The sequence below is a fragment of the Gopherus evgoodei genome, chromosome 4 (assembly GCF_007399415.2).
Source record: "Gopherus evgoodei ecotype Sinaloan lineage chromosome 4, rGopEvg1_v1.p, whole genome shotgun sequence".
NCBI lineage: Eukaryota > Metazoa > Chordata > Testudines > Testudinidae > Gopherus > Gopherus evgoodei.
Window position 1 is genome coordinate 46,486,135 of NC_044325.1, and position 21,259 is coordinate 46,507,393.

At 41.4% G+C, this 21,259-nt stretch overlaps 1 protein-coding gene across 4 annotated transcripts in view; it reads right to left on the reverse strand.

Moving 5' to 3' along the window:
* Positions 1-21,259, reverse strand: part of MIA2 (MIA SH3 domain ER export factor 2) — a 60,026-nt gene that overhangs the window by 30,018 nt on the left and 8,749 nt on the right. For 2 of the 4 annotated variants that reach the window (XM_030559214.1, XM_030559216.1), the window contains exons 5-12: positions 13,984-14,211; positions 13,759-13,859; positions 7,085-7,216; positions 3,093-3,114; positions 2,880-2,968; positions 2,307-2,378; positions 1,418-1,528; positions 45-116 (exon numbers count right to left, since the gene is read on the reverse strand). In XM_030559214.1, the coding sequence (XP_030415074.1) occupies positions 45-116; positions 1,418-1,528; positions 2,307-2,378; positions 2,880-2,968; positions 3,093-3,114; positions 7,085-7,216; positions 13,759-13,859; positions 13,984-14,211 (827 nt within the window). Of the gene's footprint in view, positions 1-44; positions 117-1,417; positions 1,529-2,306; positions 2,379-2,879; positions 2,969-3,092; positions 3,115-7,084; positions 7,217-8,522; positions 8,892-10,552; positions 10,715-13,758; positions 13,860-13,983; positions 14,212-21,259 lie in introns of those variants that run through there. The other 2 variants (XM_030559218.1, XM_030559217.1) reach the window with 2 other exon arrangements.

Consider the following 21,259-nt stretch of genomic DNA (forward strand, 5'->3'; position numbering starts at 1 on the left):
TTGATTTTCCTAATTTGAACAAAAACCTCAGATATTGGACTTACTTCTGCCACTTGTGACTGGATAGATTTTGCTTCATTTTCTAAAGACTCCATTCTTCTCTGTATTTCCACCATCTGTAAAACCATAATATTTATTTTCATACAAGTTCTTCCAGAAGTTTGGCTAAAAAGTTTCAACCAAACTAATTTTATGAGATCAAATGTTCAGTAAATGCTAAAAATGTATTCCTGTAAAAATATTTATTTTTAAATTGTAAGGATTGTCTTTGCAGGCCTGACAATACCAGTTTTCTTTTCAAAGATTTTCCTTAAGGAAGATTTTTTGACTGTACGATAGTGACATATGATTACATACTAATACCTTCTTTTTACCTTTCTTGTAACGTACCGTTTCTTTTTACAATGCTTATAATATGTATAGTACATGCACTGTCTGAGATACTGGAGAACCATTAATTAATCCATTTTCCTAAAAGTATGTTAAGAAAGGATTTCCATATGCAGGATATTTTTGTTGAGTGGCCTCCAACTATTATATTTTAAAGCTTTTAAAAAAGTGTAAGTGTTCACTGAATTTAGCACTCTTACAAATCCCTTTGTCAACTAGTTCATAAAGTAACATCACTGGCATCACAGACAAGGAAGAGACCATAATTCATAAGGGCTCTATGGTTGCTTTTATACAGCCCGATAAACAGCAGTTCTGTGGGCTTCCCTAATGATATAGCTAGAGAAGTTATTCTGGAAAGTACTTCTCCCTTGATCGGAACCACAAAATGCTTGTTTCAGCATTATCTACCCAAACAAGACTGTCCCCCACTTCCTGAATATCCCCAAGATGGAACCAAGTTACTTTGGCTGACAATAAGCATCATCAATGGTAAACAGCAAAATATTGTAGGGGAAGGCGGAGAAGGGGGAAAAACAAGATTAGCTGTTGATAAATGAGTTAAAAAACACTGCATTTTTTGGAGGTTCTGCAAAAATGATTCCCCCCAGTCCACCACAGAACGTTTTGTTTTCTAAATAAAAAGAAAGTTAAAATTCAGAGAACTTTCTCCACATCATACATTCTAAAGTTTATTTGGAAGCATTAAATAAACTGCAAAGAAAGTACAAAAAAAAATCATTTAATTGTTAAACATGTCTTTTCTTACCCTTGCTGTCTAGGACATTCAACGTAAAGCTGTATCTTTAAGCTCCTAAATACTTGCATGTTAGTTCCTGAACCTTAACTACCTGGGATTATCCCTTGAATGATTTTAAAAACAAATTTAAAAAGGAATGAAAAAACTGCCTTTTCAGTAGATGTCTTTTCAAAGAAATAACTCCGATTATACACAAACATAACATATTCAAATAACTTGGTTTTAAAAATCTGAACATGATGAAAAAGTGTTTTTTCTGAACCTTACCAAGTCATCCTGTTCTGAACGCTTTGACTTCTCTTCTTCCAGCTCTTTTTCTAAATTCTTTATTTCATCCTTCAGTGCAGAGTTTGACCTATTCAGTTTTTCATAGGTTGCCTACAACAAGTAATTTTGATAGTTAACCTATAGAAATATACAGTTATAAAGTAATTAAATACAGGTGTGTATAGTGTATTTTTATGGATCACTTTAATAATCTACAGAGGTGCAATAAGGCCTCAGAAATTAGATCTCCATGCAGCCTTGTTTAAAGCAGGGATTAAATCACATACATATGAATAGTCTTATTCCCAATCCTTACAGCATTTACTCCAAGTACAAAATGAATTTATGTAAATTTATCAGTTTATTAGTTATATTTTAATAGCCCCACAAGAAGTATGGGGAGACCAGGCTTTTTTTAGAGTCCTCTATCAAATAAATTAGATTTTTTGAGATCTAAAAATTGATTCATTTCTAGATTAAAGCAACATGCAAGACATGCTATTTTAAGTTATTAATGTGCATTTTTGAATCAGAACTATAAGTCAATTTTGAAAATTTATGCTGCAATATTTATCATACAAAGTTTTATTTTTTTTTCAAAATACTGTGGTATACATTTGATTCTGCATCAATCATTTGAGGGGTTTGCATAACTATTTAACAGGATGTCACCTATGGGAAGCAGGTTGAGAAAGCTATCTGCATAATTATTTGCTCCAAAATTAATTGCCTGCATAACTGATCCACTCCATAATTAATTCACTGCCTCACTTGGTGCTGGTTTGAGAAACCTTGGATTACCAAAACAATTGCACAGATTAAAAAAAAAAAAGGTACATTTCTGACACCTTCAGTTTTTCCTGAAAAACTACTTTTAGTCTGTTTTTACCTCAATATGTGATGTATCTGTTGATTCTTTCAGAAGACTGGCATCCTTTAGAGATGATTCTAAGTCTTCATACTGAAAGGGATACTTGATATCAAATTGTATGTAAGATCAAAAATTGTTGAAAAATTTTAAATTAATATATTAAGTTTAAAACATTAAGGGTTGGATTTTTAAAAGTATTTAGGCACACTAGACATTAATTCCCAATGGGTGTTAGTGGGATTTTCAGAAGGGCCTACATTCATCTTTAGGTGCTGAAGTATCTTTAAAAATTTGGCCCTAGAAAGGTTAGCACACAGAGCACATAAAAGCAAGACATCTAGGAGTACATTTCCAATGCCACATACTCTACTATGATTTAAGAGCAGAATGCATTAAAATCTGTATCACATTTAAAAGAATTTGAACCAAGGGATGAAAAAAAACACAAACTAAGAATTGCAAGATCATAATAAATATACGCTTTTAATATTTAAGTTTAAATAAAGCTTCTGTTGATCAAAAGAACAACAATGGCTCAATAGGCTAAAAACATACATTGGAGGAGGAGAAGAATAAAAATAAGAGAGTTACCTCTTTCTTATGGAGACTAAGTTTTTCAAGAACTTCGCATTTCTCTTCAAGTAGTTCAGCAACTTTACTGGCAAGTTGTTTTTCCCTTCCTATCAAGAACAATAGCTTCATTTTGAAACATTCAAGTTATTAAACACTATCATAAAAATAATTAAAAATTAACAGCGTAGCTAGAAACATACTCCACAGAAACAATAAGGAAAGTTAACTTACCTACATAAAGTCTGCTTCTAACCTGAAACAAAAAGAACAAGCACTGAAATTTGTCCTATTATGTTACATAGCACGCAAGGATAACACTATTCACTTTTTAGCCTCATCTTCTCTGCGTTCTTTACTTAATATTATATTTACTTAATCTACAGTAACCGTAGTTCTTTGTGATGTTGTAGTCAGTGTGGATTCCACCACAGGTGCACATTCATCTCACATATATGAAACTAAAGGTGTTTGAATAGCAGTGTCTGTTGGGGCTGCGCACAAGTACTGTGCCTCCTCATGCTCCCATATGAGTCCATAAAGGGTGGGACCCCCACAACCCTCCCCCACCCACCACCAATTCCCTTGTCATTTAAAGCAGTGATAGCTGAGGAATCTGAAAAGCAGGTGGGTTGTGGGATCCATGCTACGTTCATCTTGAAGAACAAGAGTTACTACAGGATAAGTAATGTTCTCTCTTTTTTGAGTATTCATTAGTGTGGATCCCACTGTAGGTGACTCACGAGCAATATTATCCCTAGATAACAGAAGTGAGACGTTTCAGTTGTATCAAACAGTGATTGAAGTACTACTCCTGAACTTGGTATCTGACCCAGCTGGCATGCCTACAGCATGTTTAACAGAAGTCAGTGGGTTGCTCCATATTGCAGATCTCAAAAGACTGACAGGCAGAAGATGCTGCCAGTTCTCTGGTCGAGTATGCTTGAGTTTGAAGGGAGAGCATGTAGCTTTTTCTCCAGGTGTTGAGGGAGGTTTCAGAAAAAAGAATGGCAAGGTAACTGATTCTTCAGGTGGAATTGCGAGACTGGCTAAGGGATGAACTGGGGTGTGGTCTCAGTACCACCTTGTCTAGATGGAAGGATGTGCAAAGTGTAGAATTGACACCTGTCCAGATTTCCCCATGATCATTGCTCCTCTCCCCCACCCCACCCCCTTCTCAGGTAGCTGTCCTGGGAAATCTGGAAGAGTGCTCAGTATACACTACCAACTGTCCATTTGGATGGGCTAAGGATCATCTCAGATGTCCTGTATTTTTGTACCTCAGAGGTGGCAACCCTAGTAAGGTGGTCTGGCCATGAGGGCTTGGAGCACAGTGACTCCCCATGCTGAGGTGATGGCAACCAGAAAGACAGTTTTGATGGTAAAGAAATGTACTGAGCAATCTGACAGTGGTTCTAAAGGAGTCAACCTGTGGAACTCGTTGCCAGGGGATGCAATGAAGGCCAACAGTATAACTGGGTTTAAAAAAAAATTAGCCAAGTTCATGGAGGATAGTTTATCATTAGCTAAGATGGTCAGGGATGAAACCCCCATGCTCTGCGTGTCTCTAAACCTTTGATTGCCAGACGCTAAGACTGGTTCACAGAGGATGGATCACTCAATAATTGCCCTGTTCTGTTCATTCCCTCTGAAGCATCTGGCACTGGCCACTGTTTGAAGTCAGGATACTGGGCTACATGGACCATAAGAATGGCCATATAGGATCACATCTATGTTCTTGAGTTTCTAGGAGTTTTAGGACAACAATGTTGAGGGCCCACATGGGAGTCAGTCTAACCAGAGAGTAAATATGGAGGGCCTTGAGGAAATTTTGATATTGATATTGTCAAATGTCAGATCCAGATCAGTACCAGAGTGTGACACACCAACATTGCTGCAAGGTGGACTTAAGAGAGAAAGATAAATGCTAGTCCAGCATGTTTCAGGTGCAGCAGATAGTCAGGGAGCTTCAATATCAAGGCCTCTACCGAGTCTAGATCATGTTGGACTGTCCATATGAAAAATCTTTGCCATTTTGAGGAGCAAGTATTCCTAATGGAAGGTTTCCCACTTTGTAGGAGGACTTCCTAAATCTATAGGCAGCAGTTTCTGTCAACAGTCCTCAGTTATTAACAGTGCTCAGTTAAGTTATTAACACTTTGTACCACATCTTCAAATACAAGAATCACTACATTTACCACTGAAATACAGCTACTTCTTATGCACAGTACTGTACTTAAAATCAAACAGACACTACACTGTAGTTTAGGTCAGCAAGTTAAGAAAATTTAATCCATTTTGAACTGTAGGGATAATTTAGGATATTACTCTGATTGGAATTTAACCAGCACAAAGGACAAAGGTTGCACAGATGTCAATAGATTTTCAATAAGTTTGTTTGGCCAAGAATCTCCATATTATGTTCCTCTAAAAGAACAGTGCTCCCCAGCAACACGCTGAGACATTGGTGATTTAGTATGTTGCACTACTGAACCAATAACACTTCCTGAAGCATCCTGAACTTTTCTAGGCAGTCTCCCATGCAAGTTGGGCCTGCTCCTACTTATCCTGCAAGATATGACAAGATCACAATCCTAGCTGGTATAGCTATAACCAAATATAGTGACGTGCCAAGGGGGGAGTGATAGCTCAGTGGTTTGAGCACTGGCCTGCTAAACCCAGGGTTGTGAATTCAACCCTTGAGGGGGCCATTTAGGGAACTGGGGTAAAAATCTGGGGATTGGTCCTGCTTTGAGCAGGGGGTTGGACTAGATGACCTCTTGAGGTCCCTTCCAATCCTAGTATAGTATTCTATGACATATGGGAGTAAAAATACCCACAAAATGCTTAAGGAATAAATGGGAAACTAAAACATGCGGATGTTATTTTGAAAGCTGGCTTTGAAAATTTGTCCCATACAATGAGAAAGTAGAAAGGGGAAATTTTATCACTGTTTAATTTTCTTTTATAATGAATATGCATTTCACATTAAAAGCAACATTCTTTGAGCAAACAGCCAACCATTAAGGACCTTGACAAGAAAGCTACTACCAAATTTTCCTACAGTTTCAAAGAAAATATCATCAACGGTATGACCAGCTGACTTAAAACTCTATTGTAACACTGGCAACCAGATCAGATCAGGGCCACAGGCCCATTCACTTGTATGTTAGTGTAGATCAAAGCAATTATTAATATGTAAGTGTGTATTCAGATATTTAAACTTCATGGAAATTAATAGTTTATTACCTATATAGTTCTCGCTTATCTATTCCTGTTATAATGTAACAGCAAACATTTACATGTATGTATGACACTGTAACTAAATTACCTATCAAAGAAATCTTATGAAATGCTAATGAAGGACTTAAGGACTTTAACAGAATATGCTAATTTCAAAGCAAGTCAAGGACTTCAAGTGCATTCCTCACCATCTGTCATCAAAGGTGAAAAAAAAAACAAACAAAAACAAACAAAAAACAACAACAACATGGATCCAGACTGTCAGCTAGCTAGTAAAGGAGATATAAAAAATGGATTCAAGGAAAGATCCTTCATCTCTGGACTGTTTGGATTCTAACAAAGCAGAATAACTGAACAAGCAGACGGAGAATCCCAGAGTTATTCTGAGTATCTTGAAGGACTTTTGGGAAATTGGCAGTTTATTACAACACTGACACCATTTGGAGTGACAAACTGTGATTTACTCATTATATTTTATCTGCTTTATCTTTCAATAACTCTCATGCTTTTTTTCTTACCTAATAAACCAATAATTACTTTACTACAGAATTGGCTGCCAACGTTATCTTTGGTTTAAGGTCTGGAGTACCAGTTGATCTGGGGTGAGTAACTGGCCGCTTGCGACTGGGAGAAACTTGATGTAGGGGGATTTTAGGTTTAAATAATCTTTTATCACAAGTTCAGTTTGTTTGGGTGGTAAGACAGACTGGAGAGTCTAGGGGACTGTCTGTACTCAATGGTGAGACAGGTACAGTGATCCAGGAGTTCATATTTGTTACTGGTTTAGTGAAATCTAATTACAGAACAGACCACCAGTTTGGGGTGTCTGCCCTGAGAGTGAGGCACTCACAGCCATGAACCACTCCAGACAGTGTGACACCTATTTCACTTAAAAAGTTTGAACTGATTAAATGACAATTTTAACCATTTTTTAAAAAATCTAAACCATCTACATAATTCTGTACGTTATTTTGGATACTTACTGATTGATAACTCCTACACAGAAACAGTAAGACTGTAAAAACTCCAACAACTGCAGCACAAATCACTATTTCCCATGGGAAACCATAAAGATCAGGACCAGGTCTCATATGTTCAGGCAACGCTGCCACAACCTTAAAAAAAAAAAATCAAGCAGCAAAGTCTGAGTGGTTAAAAAAAGGGACAGATTACCTGTTATTTTTGACAAATGCAGATATTACTTATTGTTTACTGAGTCAACTGTGAGACTATAAGACTCTTTGTATATTTACTTTTTCAAAACCCTGAGAAGTAGCAAATGTTGTCAGAAGCCTTTTATTTGGTTTTTAAATCTTTTGTTTATTTAGCAGTGTATAATATAACCGAAGACATATGGTGTGTTGAACCAGAACAGACACATCTTTTCAAGTTTTCCTTCTGAACTTGTTGTTTAGGGAAAGGGTCCTTCATGAGATAGTTTATATGTAAAAGTAAGTGTCAGCATTAAAATAAAAAACCATTTACCACATAGTTGATGGACAATTTATAGTGACAGCTAAAGAGATGCAAATAATTTATCTGATTGACTAAAACACCGTATAAGTATGTTTTATAAAATAAAAGTAGTGGTTCAATGTAGTTTACCACGTAAAGGATCGTGATTTGCATGATCTGAGATCTACATTATTTGTAAATAGATATGTATACATTAATTTTCTAAACAAAACAAAAAACAACCTGCTTAATGCAGCTCACCTTTCCATATACAACTATTAGTATATAATATTATATTCACTAAGCTGACCAGTCTAAAGCTTTGAGACTTTCAAGCAAAGGTCCTCAGTCTGCACTTGGAAAGAGCATCATTAGACCTCCTTTGATACTATTGAAAAGGACAATATAAGCATGTTTTCCTTCCATATTTAAGACTATATTTCCTAATTTCACAGACATTAAAAATGCTTTGAATTTAACATGCCCTATGCCTCCTCTCAACCAAACCTCACTATATTTCCATTCCATTATTGTGCCCGTTTCATCTTGATTCTCCCTAAATATTGTGATGATCCCGGGTCCTGCAAGCTTGCCGATTTGGGCCCAACCCAGACACCTGACTTTTCTAGCAAAATGTAAGATACGTTGCTTATCGCAGTGAAGCAGCTTTCGTGTTACGAAAATCCTCCCACCCTCAGATCTCCAGCGAGTCACAAATCACACACCTCCACCCTGCACCTCAGTGCCTGTTGAGAGCAAAAACCCCAAGGCCGACTTGCCTGGGCGGCTTTTAGCGCAACCTGAGGAAGTTTCACAAGTGAAGGGTCCCGGAGAACAAGGCCGCAAAGCAGCCCCGTCCCTTGACTCCCCAGCCCCACAAGACGGGCAGCCCCGAACACCCCCCCGGGGGCAGAGCCCCAGCACCCCGGGCCGGGGAGCTCGCTGCTGCCGCCGCCCCGCACTCACGCTCCGCGCTCGCTCCAGGGCCAGCCCGCAGAAGCGCTGCGCTGTCTCTCGGAAGCCGGGCCACAGGCCCGCGGCTGCAGCCTCCGGAGCCTCCTGCCGGCTCTCCCCGGCGGCCATCTTACTGCGGCAGCCACTGCTCACGCTCTGGGCGGCGGTGGCAGCAGGTAGCGGCGACGGGGCAACCGGCGCTCATGGCCCATCGCCGGCAACAGGCACAACAACCCCAGCAGCGCCCACGCAGGTTCCTGGCAGCGCCAGCCTGACAACCGAGCGGGCCGTACCACCGCCCCGGAGAGGGGAGCGGGGCGAGACCACGGCTCAGCAAGTGGGACTGCACCACTGTCCCAAAAGCACAGGCGGCACCATTCCGGGGGGACGGCGGGGATGCACGGCTAGACCAGAAGAACGCACGGGAAAGAAGGGGACGGCAGCACCAGTGTGTGACGGGGGGGGGGAAGGTTGCCACTGAGCCCCAAGTGCTGGGTACTGCGTTCTCCGCATTAGCCGGCCTGCGCCCCCCCACGCCGCCCATTGTGCGCCCCGGGGGAGGGGGGCAGGGCACGGCCACAAGGACACCCAGTAGGTGGGGACCTCCAGATTCCAGGGGCCACCCCAACGTCAGACGAGAGGTGTCTCTTTATCCTCCATTTTAGGAACACTGGGGGCAGGCTTCTGGGGAGATGCAAACGTGTGCTCCCGTTTGGGGCCGGGCAGGACATTGGCAGCCCTGGAGTAGCACAAGTCATGTTAGCAGGATTGTGCTGGGCAGCTCCGGGGAAACACAAGCAACCTGTAACAAGTCTTCGCTCCAAGTCACGGGGGGAGGGACGCATTGCCACCATGCCTTGTGACTCACTAAGTCATTTACAAGATGCTCATGTCAGTTACTTGCAGTTTGTTCTATAACAAATTCCTTCCAGGGACCAAGGGAGTTAGATTTATATATTTATTGGGGGTTTAGGGTCTTACCCTCTGTCTTTTTTTCTCCTCACTAATATCAATAACCCCACATCCCAGTGGCCAACTTAGAAAGGCTACATGCAGTTCTCTTTAGAGCCTATCAAACTAATATTTAGCCTCTTCTAAAATAAATCATTGGACAGCACTGAAAGGCACTTCACCTCCCACAGTGCTCCTAGCCTGAGAAGGTAGGAACTTGAGCTCAAATCCTGTTTAGAGGCACAATGTACTGTTAACTAGACTGCTAGCCTAACCTAAAATTTGGTCTTTTAAACATTTCACACACAAATTTATTCCTTCACAAGCAAAACAAGGCCTAGACCCTGCTTTATCCAAGCTGTTGTTACCCATCTTGCCTGCTGAACTTCAGGAAATGAATCCCTGTGTCAGCCTATGAGAGTTTGGGGAGAATATTCTCTCCCAATGCCTACAGCAACTTTATATACAGAAAGCAGAAAAGAAAGGGAAAAAATCAGGGGTGTGGGGGGGAAACAATTAAACTAAACAAATATGGTGTGGGGATTAAGAAAAAAGTAAAAGAGAAATGGAGGGACCCAATCTGAATACCCCATTCTGAAAATATTTCCTTTCCAACAGAGTTACTGCACATCTTCAAACACTTATACCCATATCCTAATGGAGCTAAACTCTACCAAATGCTGACTCTGGACTGTTAAAATATCAAGCTAGTGTAAAGAGCCCTTCATAGGCAAATGTTAGAAATTCTACACTTAACTCCAGAGGTTGTTGGAAACTGCTGTTTCAGGTGGAAATGTTTGAATATAGTTGGCTTTATATTTATAACTTACAATGTAAACAGAATCCTTTCCTCACAAACGAATATAGCCTACCCCCCTTTCAAACATTTAAAGAGATACAATTCAGAATAAAAACAAGATAGAAAGTAATTACAGAAACAAAGGAAAGATCATCATGCAACAGTACAGGTTTAGAAGTATTTCTATGGCAATCTCACAATCATTCCATTTTGACATGTACCCTGTAGTACTCAGTGGATACAGAACCAATCTCTTCTTAGCTTGACTTTAACTACTTGTACAGAAACTTACCCCTTCCTTTGTTTTGGATGTTTCCATTTGTGAATCAAATATTGTAATCACATAACAAACATTTCTATAAAAACTATGAGCATAACAATATCCCTAGTTTCTAAAGGAAAGTTCCTGATCCAGTCAGAGAGACATCCTGCACTGGTATGTTTCCAAATGGAGAGATCCTGTTTTGACATTTCTGCAGTCAAAAGAGGTGGGGCCAGAGGTGGATTAAGGACTAACAACAAAGTTTCTCATTTCATGGCACATCATGTCTCCTTTCTTTTGTAAATATAAATTAATTGGCACTATGTGTTTTTTAAATTCCAATAAAAAGAAATGTTATATTAGGAAGTCTAATATATACATTATTTTTTTTTTATAAAAGGTAAAGTACACCTTTTAAAAAACTGACCATATTGTGGGCCTATAATATCACATGTAGGTATTACACACTGAAACACAGAGGCTGCAGAAAACATTGATAAGCCATATCCTAGCTACGTGGCATTGTACTTTTATTTATTTCATTATTTCTGTAACTTGATTTCTATATTCCATTGGAATTCTTTTCATTATAATTATGTTTGTAAATCCCAGCTTTTATAAAGTTTGACTCAGTCTTCCTTTGTATGCAGCAACATATGCAATTTGCATCTTTTATTGTGAAAATCTAAGAGGAAGGAAAAATGCAATAGAAGGTAGCTGTTGGTACCTAATGATATACATGGGAATTTTAAAGTAGCAATTTTATTTGTAGTGAACAATAAAAATTTGAATTTTAACGTCGCCTGTAAAGTGTGAATACTCTGTGTATCCCAATTAGCCATTAAAGTCTTAATTTCTAAAGAAAAGAAATTATTCATGTTTCTCTCTCATGGTTCATGTATTTGCCAGAACATACGGGGATAAATTATAAGTATGTAACTAATCCCAGTGTGTCTCAAACTTTAAGACTTTGATTATACCACATCTGAACCTCAAAATTTCTTGGCATATGACCTCTTCAGATATGCTTCACGTATTTGTGCCTCAAGAGTTCCAATGTCTCTGCCTTCCTCAACACCCCTTTGCCACCAAGGTTTCTTAGAAATTTACATCCATGATGTCCTCCTTACTTTGCCCCACCCCATCCCATTTATCTTTCAATCCATAATATTCTCCCTTTACTTGTCAAATTCCCACATCTGTCTTCCTCTGGCTCTCCAAATACCCTTTCCATCCCTTCAGTTATCCCTGTCTTCACCCCCTTTGCTTTGTTTCTCCCAGACATCCATCTCGGAGTGCCCCATGTCTGCCTACCCCTTCCCACCTTCCCTTTTCAAGCCTTTCCCACCCAGTTTCTGCCCCACCTTCCCTGCTATCTTTAGAGTCTTGCACTACAGCTCCCTTCACTTACCAAGCTCACAGCCTTCCCTTACTCTCAGACCTTCCTTCCCCCAAGTCTCCCCTCTACTCTCCCTCCTTCTCTTCTCCCTCCATCTCCATCACAGCAAATTTCTCCCATACTTTCTTTCTTCCCTTCCCCCAATCCCCTTTGCTTCTCCCATGTTCCATCTCCCCAAGGGCTCTCACTTGTATTTGTTCCCTCCAGTACCAGTCCCCCCATCACAAGGCACAACCTGTACTGGTTCCTCACATCTCCCCTTCCCAACATTCCTCTCTGTATCGGTGCCCTTCCCTCACTCCACAAGATCTCTCTGTTCCCAGGGCCTCCCTCATCAGCTCCACAAAGTCTACCTTGTACCAACCCCCAAGCAAATTCCCTCTTGTATCTGTAGCCCCCAGATTACCTCTTCCTCACTGTTCCTCCATTCTCTCTCTCTCCAAGGACCCCATGGACCTGTCACCACTCCCCAGCCCCCCTTAACCTGTCCCCCAATTCCTCATTCCCTCCCTCTCCGAAGACCCAACATCTCCATGTCTCTCCCTGTACCTGCTGCCCCCTTGGTACCCCTCTCCAAACTCCTCACTGTCCCACCCCTTCCCCAGCTCTCCCAAGCTCCCCAAAGTACCCCTCCAAGATGCCTCCCCTGTTCATGGTTTCCATCTTCCCCCAACGAATGTCCCCTTTGTGCCCCCCCCAACCACTCCGGCCTCTCTTTCCCCTTCCCTCCCCAGAGGAGAAGCAGCACAAGCTGCTGCTGGTGGGTGATGGGTGCCTCCCTGCCTGTCCCCTATGCCAACTGACAGAGGATGAGGAGGGTGTCCATGCAGGGAGGAGACTGAGCCAGCTCCCAAGTCTAGCTGCATGGGGACATAGTGGCCTCAGTGTAAGGAAGCTGCACTGCAGCTGCCTCTTCCCAGCTTGTCTTTTCTGCCTGACTGCACGTTTTACTGAGGGGTTATAAAGACTAATTTTTTTAAATAATCTTCTACAGCATCTAACTGCAGCCAGTGTACTTTCAGTTGTACTTCTACCACACTTTGAAAACAGTTGATTTAATCTATATATTGAAAGAAGAAAACAAAATGTATGATAACACAACTTGCTGATGGAGATTTTACATTTGTAGATTTTGCAGCAAATACAAAATAAGAGTTCCTACACCCACTGTGCCTCACATTTTATATTCTTTTATATATTGTACTAACTTTCGTAAATTGAATATGTTCACAAGAGGACCATGTTATGTTGCGGTGGGAACCAAAAGTTTAAATTTCTTGATTCTGGTACTGTATGTGTAAAATCACGACTAAAAGTTTGCAGTACCTTTTTATTTCATTTTATTTTATTTTTTTATTCCAGGCCCAGCCCAGCTTTCATTTAAATAAAATGGAATTCTGCCAGTTAGATCCATGGGAGCAGAAGCAGGCCATGGGTTTCCTTTAAAAAAACAGATTAAAGATGCTGGTGTGTATGATAAGGGTGTTTTCTTGGCTGTTCTATAAACAAACATTTGAATGTATTAAATGCACAAGGGAGGACTCTGCAGAGGCAATGGGAGCAGCAAGAGGCCAAAGAAAACAGCAGATAATGTGGCATTTCCTGCCCCCTCCCCTCACCAGTTGGGCATCAGGTCTCCCTGTGGCCAAGTTTGAAAATTCTGGTCTTCTTAAATGCTTCCTCAACATAAAAACAGAGGCCACACTGAAGATACCAACCCCAATTTTGCTATCAGTTCCAGCTCCAACTCCAGATGAGTTGCAGAATGTAACCAACAGTAGAATTGGGCTCAATTTCCCTCTGATGATGTTAAAACATTAAATAAACAAAATCTTACCTTTTTGCTAACAGTTGCCATTGCTGAAAATACAGATTTTACAAAGTCACCAACGTCAAGACCATCAAAATGCAGGAGAATCTGATATATCCAGTCTTCTTCTGTTCATTTATAAAGAAAGAAAATGTTTTGCATTATCAAGTTATCTTGTTAATAGCTCCATTTTTTATTTTTATTTTTTTAAGATTGCAATCTTTTTTTCAGATCAAACAACTTCACACTTACCATTATTGGGAATGTTGTTTTGAATCAGGAAAAAGATCTGTGATAAAGGTTTTTTAGCATCTAACTGAACATTTTTCGCTGAATTGTACATTTTCTTCTGAGCATTCACTGGAGCAATTGTTACTGCTTTTGAATGTTGGCCACTGTTATGTTCTTTATACAAAGCTGTATGCCTGTGATGATCTTCTTTTTGCGCGTTGTCTGATATTTTTCTCTCATCAGATATATCTGGAAACAATTGTGAAGTGGAATAATGTTTATTTTCAGCCTCCTCATCAAGAATATTTTCTGCATGTGAAATTTCATAAGATTATTTCCCACTATGTTACTAATTTGGTTTCTGAATTCCTCCTCATTTTCAAAGTCAGACTCTCATTGGCAACTGCCAAAAAAAGGAATCCTCCTCCCCCGAAAAAAAAACCAAACCAACCCCCTAAACAAATGGACAACTGATTTAAAGGGTTATTCTTCTGATGTCACCATGTGACAAGAAAATATAATAAGTGACGTGGCAGGAATATAAGAACACTTTCAGGACAGGGTTCTATTTACATAATCTGTATTATATCACTGTAAATCTATACTCTAAAATATATTGGGCCAAATTCTGGTCTCAGAATGGGGTTGCATGGATGTAACTGCAGGCAACAAAAAATGGTTACATACCTTTCGTAACAGTTGTTCTTCAAGGTGTGTTGCTCATGTCCATTCCATTCTAGGTGTGTGCACACCCACATGCACAATTGTCATAATTATTTGCCTTAGTGGTATCTGTAGGGTCAGCAGTGGCGCCCCCTTGAGTGCCACATTCATGCACTGGTATATCAGACTCAAACTCCTTGGCTGGGACAAAATACTTCTTTTTGTCCCTCTTTGAGACGGGAGGAATGGAGGAAGGAGTTTGCCAGAGACCCTTGGCAATCTTAAGGACACCGTCATGCATGGGTAGTCTAACACGGGTTGGGGTAGAGGCTGACAGGAGATTAAACAAGGTGTCCACCTGATCAGCCATTTCCTCCACTTCCAGGCCCAAGCTCTTGGCCACCCGATGCAACAGGGCCTGGTGTTACTTTAAATCGTCCATCGGGCTGGCCCTCGAGGGTCCCACAACTGACTCATCCGGGGATGAGGACAATGACTGCACCACCAGGGGAAGTTCCAGGGCCTCTTCCCCCACAGGGGAGGGAGGCTTAGGGGTGGGCGCTGTTCCCTCTGCCTCAACCACCGAGTGTGCCTCGTGCACTGAGGCCGGTGCCATTAGTGCCGCTAGCTGTTGCTCCGAGGCAGAGACTGATGAGCAGTGAGAAGGGGGCATCACCACAACTGGCATTCCCCACACACCTCAATAAGGCCACTGCAGTTGGCGCTGTCAATGTCAACACAGCCTCAGGTGCCCATTCATGCTGGTGCAGTCTAGGTGAGGGGCTGAACTGGGTTTCCATGCTGGAGGAATCCCCTTCCGGTGACCACAGTGGGGCCGTCGATGCCTGGGTTTGCTTTCTGACTGTTGCCATTGGAGACCGATCCCCAAAGCGAGGTAATGAGGGGACTGGTGCTGGTGCCAGGGGGACCGGAGATGCGATGGGGAGCGCTCCCATGATGCAGGCTACCAGGACCTGCACCTACAGGACGATTGGCAGGAGGGCAAGTGGTGTCGGTAAAACGGAGACTGGCTTCTTACTCTATGCGATCTGCGTCAAGATGGTGGCGACTGTGAACATGGCAGAACTCCAGTGACTTGCAGCGCGGAGGTGGAGACTGCTGCTTTGTCTTGGATCAGCGGCACTCCACTTCCCCCTGCGGGGTCTTAGCAGCTGGCTTGCCCTCGTGGGCAGCTTTTGCTGGTTCCTGGGCACATGCTGCATCAGCGGTGTGGGCAGAGGCCTGTACTCTCTCGGTGCTGGGAGAGCCTGTGAACGCATCGGTGCTGTCAGGGTTTTTGGTTCCATGCTGCTCCTGGGAATCGGTGGTGGACCTTTCACAGGGCTAAGGACCTGCCTGGGGAGGTGTGAGCATGCAGCTCCGGAGTGGCCGCGAGGCCTGAAGTGGGTGTTTTGCCCAATGGCCTATGCCCCTTTTTGCTCAGTGACGGGGAGCCATACTTTTTAGTCTTCTTTTTAGGCACCAGTGACGGGGAATGGTGCTGGGCAGAGCCTGGTGCCAGGGCCGCACCGTGCACCAAGGCCAAGGTGCTTGGCGAGTCCTAGCGGGGCTGCACAGAGGCTGGACGCAGGGTGGACTCCATGAGGAGAGTCTGTAGCTGAATATCCCGCTCCTTTTGCATGAAGGGTTGCAAGTTTTTACAAATTCCGCACTTGTATCTAACGTAAGGGTGGGCAAACTATGGCCCGCAGGCCATGTCCAGACCATCAGACCTTTTAATCTAGCCCTCAAGCTCCCACTGGGGAGCAGGGCAGTGCTCCCTAGCCCCCGACTCACAATTCCTTGATGAGCATCATCTTCCTGCAAGCAGAGCCACATTGCACAGGCACGATTGGCACTGCTTGCCCAGACTTAACTGTGCTGTTTCTCAGATCAGAACCCCGCCCCTGCATGGCAGCTCACCCAGGCCTCAAAGCGCCAGCCTCCTTGCACCAGCATCTGCCCAAACTAGCCAATGATCAAGGCCGGCAGCTTTCAGGATACTGCCCCTAATTGAGTCCAATTAGGAACTCCTTCATCGACCAATCCCTGAGGCACCACTCCTCCAAGAGACTCGCCTCATTCCTCATCTGCCAGTCACCACAACCCAGACCCTCCTGGTCTCCTATGGCACCACCCTCAAGGTTTTATGTTTATTTCCACTAAAATGTATCTTTATTAAATAGAGTTTACCTCTGAATTGTTAATTTTGTGAGCATTCATAGCCCGCCATACAATTTCCATACCCAGATGTGGCACTCAGGCCAAAATGTTTGCCCATTCCTGCTCTAACATGTGACTCCCCTAAATACTTGAGGCAGCTGCTATGGGGTCACTTACAGATATAGGCCTGTTGTAGTCTGCACAGGGCTTAAACCCTGGAAGACTAGGGCATGCCCCACCCGGGGCCAAGTCCCTGTTGGGACCCTAACTGCTAACTACACCTCTATCCTGATATAACACCACCCAATACAACACGAATTTGGATATAATGCGGTAAAGCAGTGCTCCAGGGGGGCAGGGCTACGCGCTCCAGCGGATCAAATCGAGTTCGATATAATGCGGTTTCACCTATAACGCGGTAAGATTTTTTGGCTCCCGAGGATAGTGTTATATTGAGGTAGAGGTGTATTAACTACACTTAACAACCACTTAACACTAACTACTATAAACAAAACTAAGGCCCAAAGTCAGTAGACAAAAAACCGGGAAGCTGCTCTAACTAACCACCATGGGCAGTAAGAAGGAATTGAGAGGGCATAGGGTTGGTGGTACCTGATATACCAGTGCATGAGGGCGGCACTCATGGGGGTGCCACTTCTGACCCTAAGGATACCGTTAAGGCAAAAATCTCCAACAATCATGCATGCGCACACACCTAGAATGGATTCGACATGAGCAAGCACTCAAAGAAGAATTTGTGTTGCCCAGATGTAATTAAGGCCAGAATATAGTTCATTATTTAGAAAAAATTATGTTTTGTCTTTGATCAGTACTGATTGGAGTACTCTTCCAGAGTTGCCAGGTCTCTTTATGAAATCATGTTCAGATATGTGGGAGGAAAACTCAAGTAAGAGACCTGTAATAGCCAGGAAAAAAATAATTCATACAGGACTAAAGATGATCAGCTTTCCATAAACTAAACAAATTTCCTTGCAAATGTTATATGCACAAAGAACTAATATAGACGTTTGTCTGTGAGTAACAAATGGAAGCACACAGCAGCTGCACATATAGAAGAGTATTACAAGAGCTCAGTCAATTAACAAAAAATGCTACTATATGAGATGAACTCAACGTTGTGGAAAATTTCATAATCTTGAGCAGCAGTTGGGAACTTATTGTATGTCACCACTCTGCATATATACAGATATATGATGACAGAGCAAAAACTACTGGAGTTATCTGTGACATCCTACGTTTTGATTTCTTCAATTAGCTCAGTGATTTAGACTAAACAAGCAGAAGGCTTTAGAAAACAAAATGTTTCCAGCCACAAAAAGGAAATAAGCATTAATTAATTTTTTGTGGCAGCTCTAGAAGTACAGCTACTATATAAAGATACAATAAAGTCACAATTATTTACATTTAGTGAGCTAAGAAGAATTAGCAATGTGTTAGAGAAAAAGGGTTACAATTAATTTTAATTAAGTCTGTTAATGCAAAATTTTTATTTATTAGAAAATACCCTAACTGGGCCATATTTTCAAAGTCTCAGTTTGGCTACTGAAACTCCACATGCCTACGTCCATGTTATGCCTAGGTTTTTATGCAACCCAAACCTTTAGATTTGTATGTATATATGTAGTTATATATCTTTAACTACCCATTTTGTATGCACTGTTGACTGAGAAATATTGTAGGTGTTAAACTGTGGGCATAATTTCAGAGGATTTAGAATACTTAATCCTTTGTGCCAAATTCATTTCTGGTATAACTTCACTGGCTTCAGTAGATTTCCCATTAGAAAAACTACATTACCAACTACATTCCTATTTTACTTACATTGTGAGAATGATAATTTAAATGATGCAAAGAGTCCTGTGGCACCTTATAGACTAATAGACGTTTTGGAGCATAAGCTTTCATTGGTGAATACCCACTTCGTCAGATGCATCCGACAAAGTGGGTATTCACCCACAAAAGCTCATGCTCCAAAACGTCTGTTAGTCTATAAAGTGCCACAGGACTCTACTGCTTTTACAGATCCAGACTAACATGGCTACCCCTCTGATAATTTAAATTATTGTGACACTCAGGGCCAGCGCTTCCATTTAGGGGACCTAGGCGGTCACCTAGGGCGCCAGGCTTTGGGAGGGCAGCAATTCGGTGGCGGGGGGTCCTTCCGCGCTCTGGGTCGGCGGCAGCAATTCTGCGGCGGGTCCTTCACTCACTCCGGGACCTGCCGCCGAAGTGCCCCGAAGACCGGGAGTGCAGAAGGACCCCCCCGCCGCAGAATTGCCGCCAACGACCGGGAGCGCAGAAGGACCCCCACCTAGGGCACCAAAAAACCCTGGCGCCGCTCCTGGTGACACTAGTCACACAAATATGATACATTTTGGTACTTTATGATGCCGTCAATTAATACTGGAACCAAAATATGCAGTGGCATCAAGAGTTTGATTACAATGGGATTGATTATAAAAAAGAATCATGGTACGGTAGTCTTAAGTCTGACTTTTGAAATAAATGGACTTACTCACCAGAGTAAAATAACAGGCTATGGGTATGAAGTATAACAACAGATAGCCCAGTCTGATGTCCACTGAAGTAAATGGAAAGACTCTCATTAACTTCAATGAGCTTTGGATCAGGCCAGAGAACCTATGGAAGAGGAACTATCTCTGGAATAATTGTGAACTCTTTCTCTCTTAACAATTTTAGGTGGTTTTCTACTGGCTTTACCATTGATTTTTACAAGTACTTTACTCATGTCCATATATTTTATATTACATCAGGGTGTCCATAACCTATAAGTAGTATGGCATAAGGGAGTTATATATTCCTCAAAGAAAGTGTTTAATAGCTACACTATAATCACCTATTAACAGCTAGTAGATAAATTCACTAGTGTTGATTTTAAACCACTAAAAGTGGACAGTGTCACACCTGTTTTACATTTTTATCACACAAAGCAAGTATTGTTCTTGTTTAGTAAAGCAGTAGTCCAGTACCTGATTCTGCATTTTGGCCTTCACACTTTGTTCTGATGGCTGATAGAAGATCTTGTAGCTCTGGAAGAAAATTCATTTTCTCCTTTATACATTTCTCATAGCCAATGTCCAAATTATGTTCCTCTTCCACAGAGGCAGTCACTTGTTTCTTCTGCAAGAAATTGTCTTCACATGTAAAAGTAGTGATAGCATGCTGAACTTTTTTAAACTGTTGTTCTAGCACCAAGAGTTTGTTTTTTTCACATAGACTCTTCAAAGGTTGCTTCACTTCCTGAGACAATTTTGAATAAAGCTGTTGGTATGCAATGAATGGGTTGGATATATCTGTGTCTCCTTCAGTTAATCTTTGGCTTTCTTTCCTTGTTTTCCTTGTAGCTTTTGCTGCCTGAACTGTGTCTTTCTCTTGTTCAGATTCATTTTCCTTTAACTCAACCTCTCTCCTTTGCACATTATTAAATTCTACCTTTATCTGGTTTATCCTAATATCTCCCCTGTCTTCATTTGGGTCTAGGACAGGAATTGTGTGTTCAGAATTTCTTCTAAAGTCTCCATTATTATTTTTACTAAACAAACTTCCAAGAAACTGTGAAGTTTTTGTAAAAATACTAGTCACCACTTCCTCTGTCATGAGACCATTTTTATCATTTATATTTTGGGAGTCTGTTTTTTTCTGATCATCAGTATCTTTTTTGCTTTTTTCCTTACTATCTCTTGCTTTTTCAGATGTAGTTAATTTTTCTGTATGATTTATGTTTTCAGTTGGAAGAGCATCTTCCCTGTCAATGTGTCTTATACCATTCAGATCTCTCTGTTTCACAGCATTTAAATGGAGTGTATCCAAGCCCTGCTCACTTTGTGAAGGTACACGTTCTATGTTGTTGTGTGCTGAATCATGATTATGGGGAACATGTGACAAAGGCTTATTAGGATTAGAGCCACCATGATTTTTAAGAGGTGCCTGGGTTTGCAATTCAGTAGACTCAAAAGATTCTAAATGTAATGCAAGGTTTCTTTTTTCAGAGTTTTCAACTACACTAGATTGCTCTTGGAATAAATGTTCGTGTTCAGTAATTAGGATATGATTGGATTCTGCAGTTGTTTCTGTTGTAACTAAACTTTCTTCAGACATTTTCTGTGATTCTGCTACATCCTGTAAATTTGGTATTACATTGTCATTTGAATGAGGATATGATGAAATTTTCTGGTATTCACATTCATTTTCTGTATTTATGCTTTCCGTATCTTCATGATGACTTGAACTGCTGGGCTCAGGTACTTTTAAATCTGATGATATGGAAGACTGTTTTCTTTTATTATGTAGCATCTGATTTTTACAGTTCTTGCCAGGATCTGAATTAGTATTATCCCCAGTCCCACATTCTGATGTCAAAGGCTCATGTTGGGAAGATGAATAATCCAGTTCTATATCTACTGGCTCTTTCTTATGGTGTGGTATAGTC